The sequence below is a fragment of the Leptonotus elevatus genome, chromosome 18, assembly GCF_054856555.1.
Source record: "Leptonotus elevatus isolate MCC_2025b chromosome 18, RoL_Lele_1.0, whole genome shotgun sequence".
In the NCBI taxonomy this organism is placed as follows: domain Eukaryota; kingdom Metazoa; phylum Chordata; class Actinopteri; order Syngnathiformes; family Syngnathidae; genus Leptonotus; species Leptonotus elevatus.
This window is the reverse complement of record NC_141256.1, coordinates 1,098,553-1,121,052: the sequence shown is the minus strand read 5'-3', so window position 1 is coordinate 1,121,052 and position 22,500 is coordinate 1,098,553. Positions and strand designations below refer to the sequence as shown.

Below are 22,500 nucleotides of genomic sequence, written 5' to 3'. Positions count from 1 at the left end.
GCTGTTTAGAGTAACAGTGTTAAATTTTTATTTGTCTTTAATTTAATCACACTTGAAACATGAAGCATAAAGTTGACATTAATGGCGATAGTACAACTTCAGCCCTGCAGACAGTTCATCACAAACGGCGATGACGCGACGGGGGGTGGGGGGTGGGTGGATATAATTTCCCTTCAATATCCAATTGAATGTTGACTGTAGCATAGGTATCACTGACGTTGCCATACTTCTATACCATAACCCGGGGAAACCATCTGGTCCCTCTTCCTTGTTAGGCTGAAGCTTTGCTATAGCCGAACTAATTTCTTTCTCTGAAATTGTGCCTATAATATCTTTCTGCTTGTTAGTCAATTTGGGCAAGTGAATTTCCTTCCAAAAGTCATTCAATCACTCCCCTGAAACCCGAGGTTGGGTATATAATTTTTGATATTGTTCAAAGCTATTTTGTATTTCACCTAATTTATAATGCATAACTTTTGAGACTGGATTTTTTATTTTGTGTATTGTGCTCCTCTCTTGTTTTTTTTCCCAGTCTATATGCCAGTAATTTACTATCTTTACCTCATAGTATCTTTGCTTTGTGAAACGAATTTTCTTTTGTATGTCCTTTTGATAGATCTCATTCATTTTCTTCTTTTTCACCCTGATCTATTCTCCAACCATGGGATCATTTTGATCTTTGTTTTTGTTCTAATATACTAAGCTCTTTTTTACCCTATCTAACTCCTCTTGACCCCTCTTCTTTAAGTAAGCACCATATCCTATTAATTTGCCTCTGAATACTGCCTTACATGTGTCCCACAATAACGGAGGAGAGTTCTCCTCATCACCCTCCTTCACCCCGTGTATACGGATGTTCTCCCATCTGGAACAACTTTCGAGGTCTGTCAACTTGGCATTGAGGTGTATTTGCAATGGTAAAAGTACCTTTATGGCTTCCTCCACCCTTTGCAGCCATCTCAGTAGTTTCCACTCGCTTTTCTGTCTCTTCAATTCTTGCGTTCGTCTTCGGAATTTCTTTCCGGATTCCATTCAGTTGCTGGTTGTTGTCTTTCCTGAAGTCTCTCAATATCTTCAGAATGAGGCCAAGCTCCGCTCTTTCACTTTTCTCTTCTTGTGCACTTGCGTCGTCACTCTCCGCCATGGTGCTAATAGAAGAGCTAGGTCTAATAGCCCCTGCTTCCTCTGACAACTCCATCCGCAATGTTTTTTTATTCTTCGCTTTCAGCATTCTCGCTGCCCAATCTCACCAGCACTCCTTTAAAACGTTTTTAACCAGTTATTCGAGTCGTCGTGGGTGAGTTCAACTTCTAACGTCGGGAGCGGGTTTTCTAGGCTGGCATTTGACCGTTCTCCAAACTTGAAGTCCCAGCAGTCATATTTTTAACTACCTCTATTTCGTGACAATTATCCTATCGCGGGTAGCCGTGGAACGTATCACCCGAGAAAAGTGAGCGAACACTGTATTAAGATTCAACGTGAGAGTGGAACTCTCGAACCCTCGATTTTAAATGATTGATTAATTTTCTTGGTTAATTTGGGGGGACAAAAGTGCACTTACAGTTGCTTCACGATGATGAACAGGGAGGAGCAATAGGTTGCTCTTGAAAAAAAATTAAATAATTGATCTGGCTGAAGAGAAAGGTTGAAGCAGAAAAATATGGAAAAAATTACCAACCCAATGTTTCCCGCAGTGGTTGGGCTCAACGGAATTCTCCAATGCAATTGGAGGTGTTAATCCAATAACCACAAACATTTAGAGAACACGTTCTTTACTTACAATCTAGTCGAATCACAGTTTAACAATTAATTGTTTGTTACATGGTGCCGCCAAAACAAAACAGTAAAAAATCTCGCGGTACCTCCAAAACCTCCCGCACATGCGCTGTATTAACTCTTTGACCGCCATAAACGTTATAAAACGTTTAGCATAAACCTACGGAAGGGCGCCGAGGACGTTAAAAGACGTTCACTATGTTTTTTTGTTTTTTTGGGGGGAAACGGGTGGAGGAAAGCCTTGGGCAGCTGTGCTGAAAGTATCAAGCTGATCTGGTTAGTATAATGACTCGTTTTGGCCCCTAGATGGCAGCGATGACTCTCTTTGCACAAGGTTGGATGGGCCGCCCACCGTGGGCGTCAGTAGAAGACGTGAGGCGGAGCTAGAGTGTTGAGGAGACAATGGCTGATGAAGCCACAATGGCTGATGAAGCAACCGGTTGCAAGCAGCTCACGCTTGAGCATTTTTTTCAAAGACGGAAAGCATCGATCAATACTAAAAAGCGCATTGATGTCGACGATGATGATGACTCCGAGCTTGACGCCAAAGTTGGAAGCCTTGACGCGACCGTTATGATCACGTAGTAAGCCTCACCGGCTAAGCGCGGCTAGCGCTGCTAACGCCGGAAAACGCGCACAATAACCGACCGGGTACTTCTACACAATCGGACATTCGATCGGGCGATGGAGAGACTAATGCAGATTGATGATGATGGTGATGGTGAATCCCGAGGTTGACGCCACAGTTGGACGCCACAGTTGGACGCGGCCTTTATTCTCACGTCATAAAGCATCACCGGCTAGCTCTGCTAACGCCGGAGCTGCACATGCGGACATTTTGTCGGACAATGAAGAGTACCCCGAGTCCAATGCATATTCATCGGAGGAGCGGGTACAGTCTGATCACGGAGAAGACACTGTTTCTGGACTACGATGCCACCATGAATAGAGTGGATAAAATGGATCAGAACATCTCTTACAACCCGGTGTAGCAACTGAAGGACATGAGGAAGCCAGACGTAACACCACCGTAACGTAACCGTAGCATGATCCTGATATTAGACTTGATGGCAACACACACTGCAGTATATACTTGCTATTCCCCGGAAAAAACGGCCTGCAAGAAAGTGGAGCACGCGAAGAGGCAATCTGTTGTGCAAATGCTGTTGCGTCTCCTTGCACGCAGGAGAGTGTTACAAAAACAAAAACTGTCGTTGAAACATCCACATATTTGTAAATAGCACCACAGTTGCACACATTTGTAAATAGTTTGCCAAATTGTTGTCAAATTGTTACACTGTTGAATGTAAATAAACGTATTTTGCTATCAAAAAACACTTTTTCATTCTTGGTGGTAGTGTTTTATAGAAGTAAAGCACTATTTAGGTGTTTGTGGCATCATTCATGGACAAAAAGAAGTGTAAAATTCACTAGAATGCATGAAATAATATAGTTTCACTAAAAGCTTGATTTCTCCGTATTTGAGTCCAAAACAAGCGAAATCGGGTGAAACTAACCATTTTCTATTGTTGATTACTAAAGAACGGAATAAGGTAGAAACAAACTTTTTTTTTTCTGATGAAAGATGAAAGTCCAATCTTTCATTTGGTAGTACGTGTGTTTCCATAGTCCAAACAGAACATTTTCTGTGGACCTTGAAAGATCAGTCAAAATGCTTAAATCGGCTGGCATCCCTTTTCTGAAAACGTCTGGCAGTCAAAGAGTTAAAAAAAACACAATTTAACAATCTCCCTCCTTTTTTTTTTGTACTACATTAACATAAATATGAATGTCTTACAGAACATACAGCAAAACAACAAAAACAGTACAGTTGGAACACAGCATTTAGAAGTAGAAGTTTATAAACACCTTTACTAAGGACTCTCAAGAGGTGTGATGCCACTCTTTTGGTTAAGCAGTTGGCAAGTTGTTCTTAGCTGACCAGACAATTTCCTGAATAGTTCCATGGAGCATCAGCTCCTTCACATTACTGATCTCAAGACACAGTCTTTTCTCTGTAACAGACTTTATGGATTTGACTGCATCCAGAAGAGAATGATTGTCTGTTACACACACATTGGGTACATTTCTGCATAAACAGTTGCCAGTTGTGATTTCCGAGAACAGTGTTGCAAGAAAAACGGCACTGTCAATCCCATTTGCAAGAGCTAGCTCACCTGCTAATGTACTCCGCACAACTCTCCTGATCCGTTTTGCCTGCCAGAATATGGGTGAGAATTTTTTATTTTCACCCATCAGCATGATGAAATACCCACCCTGTGTACCACCATCAGAAAGGTTCCCGAGAGAGGAATCACTGAACTCCACAAGTTTGAGGGAGCTGTTTTCTTCCAGGTATAGAAACCTCAACCTGACACTCTCTAAATTAACTTTTCTAATGAGCTTGTTTGCACAATGTAGACTTTGAATTGTGGCATGTTTAGTGCTAGATGCCAAGATAGAAACGTCACACATCAAATCTGGTCGACTCTGCCTTGCTACCCACAATATTTGTCCTGATTTATGCATGTCTATTTCATTGTCAGTCAGTGGTGCTTCACGTTGTGTTGCTCTGGTAGGATCTATTGTGATACTTTGCAGATTTTTTATGTATGTACTTTAATGTACCTGTATCTCTTCTTGTAAAGAATGTATTTCCATTCCTAGGTAACTTAAGTTACTGTTCTCTTCCCTGCCAACTTGGAAAGCAGTTTTCAACTGAGGGTTACACAGTGGCTCCCAACTGTTGCATGGTGTCTCTGACTCTATTGTACCAGTACAAAAAAGCATCTGTCAGACCATAAACACACTTATTTAACTTCCAGACAGTCCCTTTGCTCTATGCCTCCTGAGGAGGGCGGATGTAAATGTCCCTCGTTAGTGTCTTACCTTGTAAAAAGGCTGCTTTAATGTCCATGGAATTCAGCTGCCACTTGTTTTGACATTTGACAGCCATGATAATCTTCAAAGACTTTGTAGCACATGTAGGTGAGTCTTTGGGAAGGTCCTTGGTGTTTGTCTCCTCAAAACGTCTTGATACTAGTCGGGCCTTTCGCGCAACACCAGCAGCTGTTTCTTTTAGTGTACACACCCACCTTGTTGAGATGCATTTCTGACCTTTATCTATGACTACATCAAATACATTGTTTTTCTTCCAATTTGAAATGTCATGTTTGGCTGGAAGAAACAGGTCCTCATGCACTACCAACACATCATGTTCGGTGTTGTTAGCACTTGCCTCTGGTTCATGTGGGGGTTCAACAATATTATCAGCATTTTGAGGTCCATTGTTCATTTCTATCTCTTCCTCATTGTCACTTTCAGAGTCGCTGAGATCTGCTGCTGCAAATTTTCAACAGTGTCCATCTCTTGTTCTTTGTCAATGTCCACCTCTTTAATTGGGGGATCATCCACTTTTCTCAGTCTGGTTTGATGCACCCGCACATATGCGCCACCGTGCCTCACAAATACAACAGCACTATCCTGGCCTATCACAACCCCTGGTCCTTTCCACTCATTAATCAATCCTCGTGTAGTAGACTTTGTCTCCTGTATCATACCTGTCGTCAACTGGCCGCAGTTGCTTGCGTAGGTCTCTTTTGATTATCTTGGAGAATTCAGCCTCTGCAAATGCTTTTTTCATTGCATGCAGAGTTGTGATGTGCTGAGCTACCCAAGAGCGCACAGTGGTTTCTAGGGCTGGGGGTTTATCAGTGAGCACTGAGGGCAGGTTTGGATTCTGGCCAAACGCTAGTTGGTAATGACTATATCTGTGTACGGTGTGCCATGGAGTTATTTGCCATGAATGGCCAATCAAGTGCTGTCTTCCAATCACAGTTGTTGTCCTTTTTAACTTAAACAACATTTCTGAGAGAGTTTGATTATGTCTTTCTAAAAGGCCATTACTCCATGGGCCGTATGCTGCAGTTGTTTTGATCTCAATATTAAACTTTTCAGCCATGTCTTTTATTTCTTACTTATTTAATTCACCTCCATTGTCACTAAACAGCCTACGTGGACAGCCTACGTGGAGGGCCATGGACACTGATCCAACAGTGAATAAATTATGTCAGAATCTCTTTGGGTTTCTTTGTGGTTGACTATGCTTCCTTCACTGAAGCAAATAAAGTGGTCAATGGGATGTAGATACCACACATTTGGTTCAAGTTCATGCAGGTCAACAGCCACAGTTTCATTGTAGGTTGAAGCCATAGGAAGACCGACAACTGGTTTGTGCTTTGGTTTACTGTACATGTTTAACAATCCTTCACAATTTTTTTGATAATTTCCTTGCTTTTATTTTTATCTTGAGTGCCTGAGCAGGCCAGTAGTCTCTGTAGCCTCTCTTCTGATGCGTGTCCAAACTGTCTATGTAGTTTCAGAAGTATCTTCTCCTTTTCTTTGATACTCATGTTATTTCAAACAATGAGAATCTCATCTTCACCTTTTGAGTCTCACTTTTTCTTTATCCTGACCAGTGTCTCTTAAGTTTACACAATAATGTCCTGAAGATGTTAACTCAAGTTTAACTGGCTGTTTAAACATTGTCGCCTTATGTGCAATGTCCAACACTGCACTTGCTCTCTCTAGTGAGGCCTTGCTTAAAAGCATTGGTATATTTGCTGGGTCAGCCTCCTGTTTCTATTTTGCACCTGGTTTGTCCTATCTTTGCTGGTAGGGTCACTTTTCTTGTGGCGTGAACTACTTTGCCATCACCAATTCTAAATGGCCTTGCAATTATTTCACCCACTATTTTGTGCAACTCACTTTGTGGCGGTCCATTTGTGTAATCCTGAAGCCATTTCTCTCTGTTCTTGTGCAGGCTGTGTCAATCACTGCTGACCCTAGTGCAGAAAAAGAGAGCAAAAACTTGGGAAACGAATGAGTGAGAAAAGCAAATTCATGTTCCCCACCCTTCTTCTTGTGTCAGACAAAAATTCCTTTGTCTCTACATTTCTGAATACATGTAAGAGCCAAATTCTCTTTCAACGGTTGGATAAAGCCACACTCATTGGTAATGCAAACTTTTACTCAAAGCCAATATTCGACTGTCATTACTTCACTCAATGCTCCTATTTTGGCTAAACTAATAACTTATTTAGTCTAAATGTTATTACACACATGAAATCAAACAAAAATGTGGATACTTTTGCACAAAAAAAGAGCATTAAACCACATACATATCCGCATGATTGATTTGTAGAGATGTGTTTCCAATGGTCTCTAGGGGGTGCTCTTGACACAAGTACCGTTCCATTAAAGGAATGTGTGAGAGGTTTGTGTGTAGACAGGGTGTTGAATTAGTCAGTGTTGGTGTCTATAGGTCTCCGAAACTGGTGCCTGGCACATACTTGAGTCCAGAGAAGGACCTGGCTTAGGTTGTCGATATTAAGCACGGTCCCTTTCCGACGAACCGAGAGGGTGACGTTCCAGTTTGAACCCACATGAGAAAGGGGTGTCTGTGTTGATCCATGAGTGGCGCGTAGAATGTCTGATGATGTAGAAAAAGGAGGGATTAAAAAACAATAGGGTGGAGAGCCGATGGTTCTTATAGGATATATGATGTGTCAAAATCGGAATGTACTCTATTTTGGTTATTCTACCAATACAGGGACTGTGTACATTGGTGACCTGCCTCATCCAGTGCTGACCCACCTACACACCTTCTTTGACCTGTGGGATTCCTTCACACTGCAAGCTATACACAGCGGACAGGCTTATATCCCAGATCACGCTATGTTTGAGGTGAAACCAGTGCTTCTACTATTGATACCATTCAAAAAAAAAAAAAAATCTATTTTCTGTTCAGACTACCACACGCTTCTCTTTTTCTTTTAGCTCCTTTCTCATGCAACTTTTCGTGTAATTTTGTTTAGATCCTGCAGCTTTTGCAGTGGCTTGATCGTTTCTGGAATGTCTGCAACACGATGCCAGCAGATGTTCAAGGGATCTCAATGATGTCACTGCACTGGCAGTGGGTACAGAAGCACCTCATCCTCTGTCTTCCCTTGCTCCTGCTGGGAGATGCTGACATCACATTAAAGCAAGCTACTCTTTCGATATGAAATTGTGCAATTATTATTATTTGCATTCTTCTTCTTACTATCATTATTTTACTCCAGATGCTACCAGGAGCTAAAGGCAGTTGCAGGAACCATTCAGACTCTTCTGTCCACTCCAGTATCTGTGACTACAGCTCTAAAAGGCATCCAGAGAACACTGGGAAAATCACTGCCGTTCAAGGTTAGAACCTCTGTCAGAAATTATTTTCTAATGTACTTTTCAGATCATAAGTCACTCGGATGTATCAGTCACACCAGTTAGAAACAAATAATTGCCTGAAGACATTTGGGATAAGCTCCAGCGCGCCCGCGACCCCAATGAGGACAAGTGGATTCGGAGAATGAATAAAGTATGATAATAATAAATAAATAAACAAGACCTAGAACAGTAGACCTCAGACTCACACCCAAAATCGATGTTTCCTCATCGTTCCCTAATCACGGGTGCATTTAGAAATACAGGTATGCTCCAAGCGCATACTCCTTTACACCGGCTGTTTGGAAACTGGCGAAGCGAGGTGACTGTGGCAAGATGGTCGCCCCATGCAGACGTTGGATACCATTGGCCAGCAGCGCGGATAAGACATCTTGTCTTTAAGATATCTATGACTATTACCACCAGCACCACCACTACTCCTTTCTTATTTTTCTTCCAATTACTTTTGGCGGCTGGCAAACACATTTGGTGCATTACTGCCTCCTTTTGGCCACTGGTGGTAATGCACCAAAAGTATTTGCCAACTGCCCAAATACAATTATTGAGTGGTGATTTTTGGTGCCAGTCCGAGCTCCGATTTTAACATACGAAAGTTCAACGACCTGCCAAACTATGATAAAAAGTGTGACTTACAGTATATAGGTGCTGATCAGAAAAAAGAAATATTCAGGAGTCCATATATTTCAATAATTTGTTTGTGTAAAGTGAATTAGTTCACCACATGCTACGTGAACTGTTTCAAGTTTTTATTTGTTTAAATTGTTAATATTTGATGATTTTGGCAGAAAGACAAACAAATTAAAAAAAAGAATCCAGTGTTTCACAAAATTTGAATATTGTGACAAAGCTCAACATTGTAGGCAACCAGTGTCCCAATCTTGTCAGCTAGTTATTGCAAAACAACTGCAGAGGTTTTGGTCTCAGACTGGTATAGTAGGCTTCAGAATCATGGGCTGTTGACTTGATGGTTGTGTAGAAAGCCATCATTGACATATTCCATAAGGTCCATAAAGTCTTAAAAAGAAATTGCAAATGAAGTTGGATGCTTACAGAGCGAGAGCACTGTATCAAAAATACATGAACATATACTTGACAACTCTCCCGATGTAGGTAAATGTCAACCCTATCTTTCGCATGTCTCCTGATCAGTCATTTCTCTGTCTAATCTCCCGATTTTACTTTGAAGTAAACAGTTGTGGGGAATATTTGACATGTCTGGCAAAACGCCGCCAATGCAGAGAGAAGGCCAACTTTAAAATCCTCATTCATTCTGAAGGAGAGCTCAGCCTCCCTCATTTAACTGGCCACCTCTCCGAGTCAATGGCTCGTCATCGTCACTCTCCAGCGTTTGAAGCCCTCCGGTGGCCTCCAAACCCGTCAACCCTGAGGCGAATCCCCGAGGCGGAAGTAAGTGGGCGTGTGCCACGGAGTTGCTTGCTACATCGCTGTCAGCCAATCAGATGACAGTGATTGGTTTTATTGGTTTGGTTCTTTATTGAACATATAAACACAAAGAAAACACATTACGTCTTAAGTCTAAAATATAAATTGAAGTAAAAAAGAAAACAAAAATAGGAAGAAAGAAAAGAGTTTATATGTTCAAAAGGGGTAGGAGGAAGTCAAAAACGTATCTTGTCCTACCCCTTATTCGTTTTATGTTAATAAAATAATAAGGTAATGTATTTCAACAAAAGGAAATGTATAAACCTAATCATATATACAAGTGCACTTTAACATACCCACATTTGCCAGCTACATGTGTACATGAAATTGATAGACATATACCATAATACATTTATATGCAATTTTCATTACACTCATACCGATACATCCAAAGAAATTACAGCATATATAAATTTTTAACAGCTCATGACTGATGTAAATTGTTTTTTTAACTTTGCTTTAAAAAAAAAAAATGTTATTCAGCAAATCATTCCACCAATTAACACCTTTTACAGAAACGCACCTTTGCTTAATATTTAAAAAAAAAAATTGTAGACACTTGTACCCCTTATGTTATAAGGACTCTCTAATTTCAAACAGCTTCTGAGTACTGTGGCAGAGTAGATTGTTGTGTACTTTATACATTATTTGTGCTATTTTAAATTCATCTAAGTCGTAGAATTTCTTTGTATTTGATTTAATAAATAGAGAATGAGTTGGTTGTGTATATTTTAATCGATTGATAATTCGTATGGCTAATTTTTGCAGTTTGAAAACAGGATCGGTATTTGTTTTATATGCGTTTCCCCCGATTTCCACACAATAAGTCAGATATGGTAGTAATAATGTACAGTATAATGATTTATTATGCAGGACATCTTTTGTTTTAGAGAGTCTCCCTATAATTTTTGGACATTTTCCTTTTGACATTTTCTGTGTGACTTTCAACATAATTTATCGTCAATAACTACTCCCAAGAAATTTATTTGCATACACTCTTTCTATTTCAACTGAGTTTACCATAATTTTGGCTTGATGAGTGATTTGTCTTTTTACTGATAATTTATTTAAGTCTTTTTTTTAATGTGTTCAATTCATTTTCCACAGTAGTCAGAAGCTGCTTCAGGTTCTCTCCTGAACGGTAGAGAGTTGTGTCATCTGCGAATAAGACACTTTTGAATATTTTTGAGACACAACAGATGTAATTTATATACAATATAAATAATTTAGGGCCGAGCACAGACCCTTGGGGGACTCCATGAGTAATCTTCAAGTGTTTTGATTTTATATTGTTAAACTGTAAGTACTGATATCTATTATCCAAATAACTTTTCATCCATTTATATGCCAAACCTCTTATGCCATATCTTTCTAATTTATTCATTAGTATAGAATGATCAAATGTAGCAAATGTTTTTTTTTTAAATCTATAAAAATTCTAACAATAATTTTTTTATTATCTATGTTAGTAGATATTGCTTCTACGAGTTCCATGACTGCCATTGAGGTGGTCCGTTTTTCTCTAAACCCATATTGATTTTCACTTAAAATCTTGTTTTTCAATATGATCATGATCATCGGCCTCAGACGACCGGCGCTGCAGAACCACCTCCGAGATTGTTCTGAAAGGTGGTTGTAACCGCTTGTCCCCGAAAAAGTCACATTGAAGGCCGCTTCGGTGTGGAACCAGTCTCGTGGAAAAGTGGCATTTGTCTCACAGACCAAAAACGACTCAACTCTATTTCATTTCATACAAAGTGCTGTACATTGAGTAAAAATCAGTCATAAATTAATAACAAAAAATACAGCAGGCGCCATAAAACATTGAAACAATGATGAGTCAAACGGCAAACAACAAAGATGTGCTTTAAGAGAGGTTTTAAAAGTGGATAGAGAAGGTCATTCCAAAATGAGGAGAGATTTGTTTCAAATGTCACTAATGTTTCTAGAGAGAAAAATAATGTGCTACTAAGCACTATTTAAGTTTAAGTAAAAAAAATAAAAATGATTATCTCGAAGTTGATAATTTTTACAGCTCCTTGCAAAAGTATTCACCGCCCTTGAGGTTTTCAACATTTTGGCACGGTACGACTACAAATATTAAAGTTAAGCACAAAGTAGCACACAATCGTGAAGTTAAACAAAGTGGATATCTTATCTTATACCTGGCAGGCCCAAACGTATTGTGAGGGTCTGCTGGGAACATCTGGCAGAATCCCCTGTCAGAAAGAGTTTCAACGCCCACCTCCGGCAGAGCTTCTCCGTTGTCCCGGGGGAGGCGGGGGACGTTGAGTCCGAATGGACCATGTTCCGTGCTTCCATTGTTGAAGCGGCCGATCGGAGCTGTGGCCGTAAGGTTGGTGCCTGTCGGGGCGGCAATCCTCGAACCCGCTGGTGGACACCAGCGGTAAGGGATGCCGTCAAGCTGAAGAAGGAGTCCTATTGGGCCTTTTTGGCCTGTGGGACTCCGGAGGCTGCTGACCGGTACCGGCTGGCCAAGCGGAATGCGGCTTCGGTGGTCGCTGAGGCAAAAACTCGGACATGGGAGGAGTTCGGTGAGGCCATGGAGAACGATTTCCGGACGGGTTCGAGGAAATTCTGGTCCACCATCCGGCGTCTCAGGAGAGGAAAGCAGTGCGCCATTAACACTGTGTATAGTGGAGATGGGGTGCTGTTGACCTCGACTTGGGACGTCGTGAATCGGTGGGGAGAATACTTCGAAGACCTCCTCAATTCCACCAACACGCCTTCCTTTGAGGAAGCAGGGTCTGGGGACTCTGAGGGGGACCCCCCTATCTCTGGGGTCGAAGTCACTGAAGTGGTTGGAAAGCTTCTCGGTGGCAGGGCCTCGGGGGTGGATGAGGTTCGCCCGGAGTTCCTAAAGGCTCTGGATGTAGTGGGGCTGTCGTGGTTGACACGTCTCTACAACATCGCGTGGACATCAGGGACAGTGCCTCTGGATTGGCAGACCGGAGGGTGGTTCCTCTTTTTAAGAAGGGGGACCGGAGGGTGTGTTCCAACTTTAGAGGGATCACACTCCTCAGCCTCCCAGGTAAGGTCTATTCGGGAGTGCTGCAGAGGAGGATCCGTCGGGAAGTTGAATCTCTGATTCAGGAGGAGCAGTGTGGTTTTCGTCCCGGCCGTGGAACAGTGGACCAGCTAGCTCTACACCCTCAGCAGGATCCTTGAGGGTGCGTGGGAGTTCGCCCAACCAGTCCACATGTGCTTTGTGGACTTGGAGAAGGCGTTTGACCGTGTCCTTCGGGGAGTCCTGTGGGGGGTGCTTCGGGAGTATGGGGTACGGGGCGCCCTGATACGGGCTATTCGGTCCCTGTACGACCGATGTCAGAGTTGGGTCCGCATTGCGGGCAGTAAGTCGAATTAGTTTCCTGTGAGGGTCGGACTCCGCCAAGGTTGCCCTTTGTCACCGATTCTGTTCGTAACTTTTATGGACAGAATTTCTAGGCGCAGCCGGAGTGTCGAGGGGGTCCGGTTTGGTGGCCTCAACATTGCATCTCTGCTTTTTGCAGATGATGTGGTGCTGTTGGCTTCTTCAAGCCGTGATCTCCAGCTCTCGCTGGAGCGGTTTGCAGCAGAGTGTGAAGCGGTTGGGATGAGGATCAGCACCTCCAAATCCGAGACCATGGTCCTCAGTCGGAAAAGGGTGGAGTGCCCTCTGCGGGTCGGGGATGAGGTCCTGCCCCAAGTGGAGGAGTTCAAGTATCTTGGGGTCTTGTTCACGAGTGAGGGTAGGTTAGAGCGGGAGATCGACAGACGGATCGGTGCAGCGTCTGCAGTGATGCGGACGCTGTATCGGTCCGTTGTGGTGAAGAAGGAGCTGAGCCGAAAGGCAAAGCTCTCGATTTACGGTCGATCTACGTTCCTGCCCTCACATATGGTCACAAGCTGTGGGTCGTGACCGAAAGAACAAGATACTGAGTTTCCTCCGCAGGGTAGCCAGGCTCTCCCTTAGAGATAGGGTGAGAAGCTCGGTCATTCGGGAGGGACTCAGCGTCGAGCCGCTACTCCTCCACGTTGAGAGGAACCAGTTGAGGTGGCTGGGGCATCTGGTTCGGATGCCTCCTGGGCGCCTCCCTGGGGAGGTGTTCCGGGCATGTCCTACCGGCAGGAGGCCCCGGGGACGACCCAGGACACGCTGGAGAGACTACGTCTCACGGCTGGCTTGGGAACGCCTTGGGATCCCATCGGAGGAGCTGGCTGAAGTGGCTGGGGAGAGGGAAGTCTGGGCTTCCCTGCTAAAGCTGCTGCCCCCGCGACCCGACCCCGGATAAGCGGAATTGAAGACGGAACGGATATCTTATTTCAGGCTTGTTATACAACTAAAAAAAACTGAAAAAAGTATTCAGCCCCCTTTTCCTTCAGTGTAGCCACTTGCCTTCAGAGGTTGCCTTAATTGATCGCCTGTTGCCCTAATGACAACATTTTATGTGTAATGTGTGTAATCAAGTCTCAGTGCAAATACAGCTGTTCTGTGATGGTGTCTGAGGTCTCCCAGCACAATCCCCTTCGCTGTTTTACTGGATTTTGACTGATTTTGCAAGTCCCACAGAATATTGTGTTATTTTGCTATAAATACATGGAACCGACCAAAAGAAGGATTAGTGTCTTCTTTCATCAGGAAAAAAAGTATATTTCTATCTGTTTCAGTTTTTCAGCAATTAGCACTGGAATGTAACTAAGCTTTATCATTATGCACAAATCTGTTTAAAACACTTTGGGAAAGAGCCTTTTTGCAACGTTGCCCTGGTTGATCTCTTATACTCTGCTGCCACCTGCTGGCTGTTTTTGTAATAACTACCATTGCTTCAACCGTTCTGTGCAGTTGAGAGGCTGCATCAAAGCCTCTTGTATGCTCTAGCATAAATAAATTAAAAAACACGTAAAAAAAAAGATTTTAAAAGTTTTGAACATCAGAAAGTACTGTTCAATCATCTGTAAGTGGAAGAAGTACCAAACAACCACAGATCTACAAAGGTCGTCCATCCAAAGTTTCCAACTGAAGGAGGGCTCACATCGGAGAAGGAACCAAGAGGCCTTTGATCACTCAAAATGAACTGCAAAGATCCACAGCAGAGGTAGGGGAATCTGTTCATAGAACGACCATCAGCCGAGTACTGCAGAAATCTGGCCTGTATGGAAAGTTTGCAAGAAGAAAAACATTTCTAAAAGCGAGCCACCAGAAGTCACGTCTGCAGTTTGCCAGTAGCCGTGTTGGAGACATCGCTGACAAGTGGAAGAAGGTGCTCTGGTCAGATGAAATCAAAATTGAACTTTTTGGCCTACATAACAAACGCTATGTTTGGCGTAAGAACAACACTGCTCATCAGTCTCAACACACCATTCCCACTGACAAACATGGTGGTGGGAGCATCATGCTCTGTGGGTGCTTTTCTTCTGTAGGGACAGGGAAGATGGTGCGAGTAGAAGGAAAGATGGATGGCGTTAAAAACAGGTCAATCTTGAAAATAACCTGTTTTCACAAAAGGTCTCCGGGGAAAATAAACCCTCAAATGCAGACGATATCAAAGCATCTTGGGCTATAAGAACACCTCAACTGTGCTTAAGGCTTGACACCTTGATGAGGCAATTGATGTTAAAGGCGGCCCAACAAAGTACTAAGGGCATATAACTTGAATACACTTTTCAGAAGGCCAACATTTCTGTGTTTGTGATCCTTTTTTTGTTGCTCACATGAATTATTAGAATTTTGGAAACACGTCCTTGATATTAAAATTTTCTGACCAGCATCAATAACCAGAAAAATACCGGACTTGTTTTTATCTATGATATATGACTTTATTTGAGAACATTGTAACTCATGTTTAGATAGGTCAAATGAAACGCTAAGTTCAAAATCTTGTTCTCTAGTTGGAGACTGTTGCCAAGTGTGCGTCACAGCTCAGAGTTTTGAGTAAAGTCCTGGATGTGAAAGAAGTCACTCTTGACCAGACATTCAGTTCTTGGAAGCAGGAGTTCGTCTGTCTGAAGGTTGCGGGACTACGTGTGGACATTAAGGAAAGTCTGCTTGAAGCCTGGGGGCTTGTTCTGTTGGCAAACAATGAGCTGAATACACAGAAATCTGGTAAGATTTTGTTCACTTTACTACATTCCACATTTTTGCGTTTTCTAATCTCAGAAGTTCTGAAGGATGCCAAAGTAACTGATCTTTTAAAAATTTGCATTAGGGTTGTATATTACCAGACTGACATTTCGATCCTCCCAGAATTGGTCAAATTTTAAAATGTCGGTGTTTTATGATGAGAACTGCAAACTGATAAAACTGAAACTTATGTCTTCACATAACACATCTCGGATGTTTGAATGTACTGTGGCCTGCCAACCAATACAATAACCACATTTTCATTTATTTACCCATAAGCACTATTGGAGAGGTTGGTGTCAAGTGTGGAGCACCAGCAGTACCAGATGACTTCCTGTGGTCTCTTGGAGACCCGCAGGATGTCTGAAGAAGATAGACCAGCAGAAGGATTCCCTCTGTCTCAAAAAGAATTACAGCAGCTCAACTGCAGGGCTCAGTTGTGGCCCCTGATGGAGGAAATGGCTGTACTCAACCAGCTGAGGCTCAGCACGGATTTATTGCAGCTTTCGTTTTCACATGGGTGAAACTTAACTCAAAACCATAGCAAAACAAATCTGTGATATAGTGTTTTTTGTTGTTGTTTTTTTAGTACATTTGTTTATTTATTTTGTCTGATTTACAGTGACCAAGAAGCACTGGACAGCTTACGCCGAGAAGTCTCCAGACATCTTACCTATTGCCTTCAGTCCACGCCAATGAGTGTAACTCAACTTCGGCCACTCTGGTTCCTGCTCAATAGTGAATGGGCAAGTATAAGACTTTAAGTGTTTGTTTCAGGATTTTTTAGTAGTACACCCTATCAAATATTACTGGGGGAAAACAATGGAAATGTGTTGACTGACTTTTTTCGGAAAATGATAAATTTTCTCAAATTAGTGAACGAAACAATTACAAGGACTTCCACCCAATAAAATTACCCTCACCTCTTTAACTCTTTGACCGCCATAAACGTTATAAAACGTTTAGCATAAACCTAGGGAAGGGCGCCGAGGACGTTATAATGTTTTTTTTTTGAAAACGGGTGCAGGAAAGCCTTGGGCAGCTGTGCTGAAAGTATCAGGCAGATCTGATTAGTAAAAGACTCGTTTTGGCCCCTAGAGGGCAGCGATGACTCTCTTTGCACAAGGTTGGATGGGCCGCCCACCGTGGGCGTCAGTAGAAGACGTGAGGCGGAGCTAGAGTGTTGAGGAGACAATGGCTGATAAAGCCATTGAATGGCTGACCAAGCAACCGGTTGCAAGCAGCTCACGCTTGAGCATTTTTTTCAAAGACTGAAAGCATCAATCAATACTAAAAAGCGCATTGATGTCGACGATGATGATGACTCCGAGCTTGACGCCAAAGTTGGAAGCCTTGACGCGACTGTTATGATCACGTAGTAAGCCTCACCGGCTAAGCGCGGCTAGGGCTGCTAAGGCCGGAAAACGCGCACAATAGCCGACCGGGTACTTCTACACAATCGGACATTCGATCGGGCGATGGAGAGTTGGCATCGACCAATGCAGATTGATGATGATGATGATGATGACTCCGAGCTTGACGCCAAAGTTGGAAGCCTTGACGCGACTGTTATGATCACGTTGTAAGCCTCACCGGCTAAGCGCGGCTAGCGCTGCTAAGGCCGGAAAATGCGCACAATAGCCGACCGGGTACTTCTACACAATCGGACATTCGATCAGGCGATGGAGAGTTGGCATCGACCAATGCAGATTGATGATGATGGTGAATCCTGAGGTTGACGCCACAGTTGGAAGCCTTGACGCGACTGTTATGATCACGTAGTAAGCCTCACCGGCTAGCGCGGCTACCGCTGCTAACGCCGGAGCTTTCACATGCGGACATTTTGTCGGACAATGAAGAGTACCCCGAGTCCAATGCATATTCATCGGAGGAGCGGGTACAGTCTGATCACGGAGAAGACACTGTTTCTGGACTACGATGCCACCATGAATGGAGTGGATAAAATGGATCAAAACATCTCTTACAACCCGGTGTAGCAACTGAAGGACACGAGGAAGCGAGACGTAACGAAACCGTAGCATGATCCTGATATTAGACTTGATGGCAACACACACTGCAGTATATACTTGCTATTCCCCGGAAAAAAACGGCCTGCAAGAAAGTGGAGCACGCGAAGAGGCAATCTGTTGTGCAAATGCTGTTGCGTCTTCTTGCACGCAGGAGAGTGTTACAAAAAGAAAAACTGTCGTTGAAACATCCACATATTTGTAAATAGCACCACAGTTGCACACATTTGTAAATAGTTTGCCAAATTGTTGTCAAATTGTTACACTGTTGAATGTAAATAAACGTATTTTGGTATCAAAAAACACTTTTTCATTCTTGGTGGTAGTGTTTTATAGAAGTAAAGCACTATTTAGGTGTTTGTGGCATCATTCATGGACAAAAAGAAGTGTCAAATTCACTAGAATGCATGAAATAATATCGTTTCACTAAAAGCTTGATTTCTCCGTATTTTGGTCCAAAACAGGCGAAATTGGGTCAAACTAACCATTTTCTATTGTTGATTACTAAAGAACGGAATAAGGTAGAAACAAACTCTTTTTTTCTGATGAAGGATGAAAGTCCAATCTTTCATTTGGTAGTATGTGTGTTTCCATAGTCCAAACAGAACATTTTCTGTGGACCTTGAAAGATCAGTCAAAATGCTTAAATCGGCTGGCACTGACGGCATCCCTTTTCTGAAAACGTCTGGCAGTCAAAGAGTTAAAAGAAGTTTTCTACATTAACACAGGTACAAAAGAACATTTTATAGATAGAAGATTATATATAACAGGGGTGGGGAAAAAAACAATACTGCAATATATTATTGCGCTCTGTGTTGCAATAAATATATCGATACACTGACGGCAGTATCAATATTTTAGGACAGCACACCAACGCAACGCATATGATAGATTTACCCCGTCATTCAGACATGTCATTGAAGCTAGAAAAGTATTTAACAACACGCCGCCTACTCTAAGGCTAACTTAAAAAATTAAGCTTTACCAAACAATACATTGACGCCAATACAATCTTTGAAGTGGGCCTGCGCAGCGATGTGGCCGCATGCTTGACTTCCCTTTTCAACCTGTTGGTTTACATATCAATCAATTTAATGACATTACATATTTTAGAGCAACATTATCATGATACGGCGCAAGTCTCCGACGTTAATTGCTAGTAGCTAGTCTTGGCATGAGTGACTGGCTGGTACAGTGCCCTGAAATGCAAAATGCAAAAAAGGGCTGGCAAAAGAAATTTGTGACATTTACCTGGCATGCTTCTTTACTTATTTTTCAATATCCTGGACCTAGGCTACTTTGTATTTCACTTTCCATGTTTAAATAAAGGGAATGTGACTTAAATTGCACTTTCTCTTTGCCGTTTAGATTTTAGGAACACAACTTTTAACCCAATTAATGTCGTATTCTTACATCCTTAACGACTATTAGAAATTTTGTAGTTAATTTTTTTTATTTAATAGGCAACAATGTTTTATAAAATACATCAATTTATCTTGTTTTGATTTGTTTTCCGATTTAAAAAATAAAATACAAAATTGTTCTCTTACTCGAATCTGTGACTTTTGTGATACTTTGCTGTCACAGTCTTTCATCACCACTTTTTGTGGGTGTGCTAATCCCCACACGGCGGTAAAGTAGGCAGAACCAGTGGCGAAGAACTTGTGTCTAGACCAGGGGTGCTCAAGTTCGGTCCTCGAGAGCCCCTATCCAGCCTGTTTTCCATGTTTCTCTCCACTAACACACCTGATTCATGATCAGTATCGTTCTGAGCTTCTGCAAAGCTTTCTGATTAGCTGATCATCAGATTCAGCTGTGCTGCAGGAGGGAAACATTGAAAACAGGCTTGATAGGGGCTCTCGAAAACTGAACTTGAGCACCCCTGGTCTAGACACTATTGTCGAAGAACAGTCGGCAAATTGCCACTGTCACTCACATATGATATATCGTTGAGAAAATTTCTGACAATATAACTAATATTGTAGATAATGTGTATCGTGATATTATCGTTATCGTGGGCCACTTATCGCCACAGTATCGAATTGTGAGTTACCCGTATCGTCCCACCTCTAACATATATATCAATGGGTTGAATGAAAAGTCACTTTCTATGGTGTCATACAGTTTGATTGAAGGACACGTTTCTACTCTGAAAATTTGAGAACAGTACAGAGAAAATGCACTTTGTTGAAGTCATCTTTGAGTGTACAATGATGATTATACCCAACAGCCAGTTGAGGAACTACAGTTTGTGTGGTGCGAGCTACTATCTGAGGCTTTGGCTGCTCTGTGGAAAAACAGCACAACGTCTGACCCTGAACGGTGGCTTAAATGGAATCCAATCAATCCTGAGAAACATCCCGATTCAGACCAACATTGTGAAGCAAAAAAATTGGTATTGGCTATCAACATACTTTGTATATCACATAAGACACATATTACCCCTAATAACATATTGTGTGTTTAGGGACCAGCTTTGTTAAATAAAGCTGTGTGGTCATATTGCGCGCTGGGGGTGCTCAACAGCAGTGTGACTGGAAGACAGTGGGAACCATCAGGGATTGGTCCCCTCTTCGTCTCACATGTGACCTTGGGGGAGTGGAAGGAACAGACTCGGCAGTTCCGGGATTTGTCTTCAATCTTGTGGGACAATATGGCTTTTCCACCACTGGCAGACCTAAGGTAGGCAACATTATAATATGACACTTACTACTAAAGTATACACTTTTTGTTTCTCTGAACACATAATTTCTCTTCAGAGGCACTGATTTGAGGCTCCAGGGTGCCATCCTACATCGACAATTACAGAGCATGGCACACCTGTTACCTCCCAGCTTGCAGGAGGTTTACATGGATAGCTGCAAGAACCTGGTTGAGAAAGCCAACCCGTGGATTGCTGCTGAGGAGATCCATAGAATTCTCAGCGATATAATTCCCCCTAAATTGCTCCCTGATGGAGTAGTGGATGCCTGTATTGCTTGCCTGAAGCAATATGTTGAGAACAAAGTTCAAGGCGCCACCAATGTGGCCGGTGCTGGTGTGTTCTGGGTCAACATGGGGTTGCTCCATATCAATTTATGGGCACCCCAGACCATCTTTGACCCAGCTGTCAAGAGGGCCTACAAACTCAACTATGCCGAGCAGGAGGTACTAGTAATTGTTTTCATCTACAGTAATTGGGTTTTTCTAACAACAATAAAAGCGCACCTACAATAGACAGAAGAAACAATAAAGTAAACTTAAAAGTGTTTGTCTTTACACTTTTAGTTAGCCATTCTGCAGATGGAGTGGAAAGTACGGAGCCTGTCCTCTGAGCTAATGACTGGAGCACAGTTGGAAGAGAATAGTACCACTGATGGTCTCCAGCATCCTCGAATCAGGTATGTACCAGTAGTAACTGAGAAAACTTTCTTTTCTTTTTTTTTCTGAACTAGAACCCTATGTTGCATTGTCGCTAAAGGTAGAATCTTGGTTGGTTATTTTGCCTTTTAGTGCTGGCCAACTCTTGTTATGGCGTAAGGAAGCCGCATGCTAAAATAGTCATATCACACATTTGTTGCCATGATTACTACTTCTGCTATTTCTATTTTATTTATTTTGGTGGTTGGCAAATACTTTAGAGTGCATTACCGCCACCTTCTATAGCATGCCATAAAGACGGTGGTCACCGGCGGTAATTCTTGACTTCTTCTTCTTCCATTTATTTTTCTCTCATTTCTTCTTCTCCTTCTCCTTTTTTTCTTGATCTGGACCTTTTAAAACTTCAGTTGAATATCCCTGATTACCAGGTCTTTGGTGCATTGACCTGTTTTCCGAATGTGGGGAATGGGTTGCACATACACTACTCACAAAAAGTTAGGGAGATTTGGCTTTCAGGTGAATTTATGGAAAATGTAAAAAGTTTACGCTAGAGTGACATCATATCATGTAAGTAGGACATTTAAGTAAAATGATGCACTGGTGATTTCCTCATCTCAATCAATTAATTGAAACAAAAGTTAACAATTGGTACGTCACAATAAAAAAGTTCAGTGTCTCAACAGCTCGTCATGTGCCCTTGAGCATCAATTACAGTTTGACGACTTCTCATGCTGTTCACAATTGGACTCATTGTCTGCTGAGGCATGGCATCCCACTTTTTTGAAGGGCCCCTACATGGCGACTCAGCTCATCCCACAGGTTTTCAATAGGATTCAGGTCTGGAAAAAGTGCAGGCCATTCCATTTGAGGCACAGCAGTCTCCAACAGCCGTTCTCTGATAATGCGACCTTGAACAGCTGGAGCATTGTCGTTTGTGAATTTACACTGCAGGCAAATGTGACCCAGATCAGATTTTTTTGCCCAAATGCGACCTGTATCTGACTTTGTCAGTCTGAACGGCTCAATTCCGATTTTTTTTCATATCCACCTGGGTCACTATCATATATGGTCCTAGAATCAGATACGTATCCCATTTTTTGCAATGCGACCGCAGTCTGAATGGCCAGGTCGCATATATCTGACCTCAACGTCATCAAAAGTCCAATATGCGCTCCGGGGGCAATACTCGGGAGACGTACGTGAATCGGCAAAGTTATTTCGAGTAACAGTTGTGACTTTATATTTGACTTTGATTTAATCCCACTTGAAACAAGAAGTATAAATATGACATTTGTGGTGGTGATATTAGTAATTTAGCCACGTGGACGGCTTATTTATTACACGCGGCAATGAATTAGGGGAGAAAAAAAAGCAGAGGTCTCCGTGAGATAAGGCGCTCGAACAGGCTCGCCTCATTTTCACAAAATAATATTTTTACCTCCTCCCACATCACTTCTCTGTAGATATGAGATGGTAAAAATATGAGCCCTGACA

The 22,500-nt window shown here is 42.3% G+C and overlaps 1 protein-coding gene across 1 annotated transcript in view; it reads left to right on the top strand.

Moving 5' to 3' along the window:
• The window catches only part of mdn1 (midasin AAA ATPase 1), a 133,997-nt gene that overhangs the window by 30,338 nt on the left and 81,159 nt on the right, over window positions 1-22,500 (top strand). Inside the window, exons 22-31 of the mRNA XM_086061714.1 lie at window positions 7,388-7,521; window positions 7,653-7,819; window positions 7,899-8,019; window positions 15,388-15,601; window positions 15,899-16,139; window positions 16,242-16,365; window positions 19,877-20,041; window positions 20,114-20,328; window positions 20,406-20,793; window positions 20,914-21,026. Coding sequence (XP_085917840.1) covers window positions 7,388-7,521; window positions 7,653-7,819; window positions 7,899-8,019; window positions 15,388-15,601; window positions 15,899-16,139; window positions 16,242-16,365; window positions 19,877-20,041; window positions 20,114-20,328; window positions 20,406-20,793; window positions 20,914-21,026 — 1,882 coding nt within the window. The remainder of the gene's footprint in view (window positions 1-7,387; window positions 7,522-7,652; window positions 7,820-7,898; window positions 8,020-15,387; window positions 15,602-15,898; window positions 16,140-16,241; window positions 16,366-19,876; window positions 20,042-20,113; window positions 20,329-20,405; window positions 20,794-20,913; window positions 21,027-22,500) is intronic.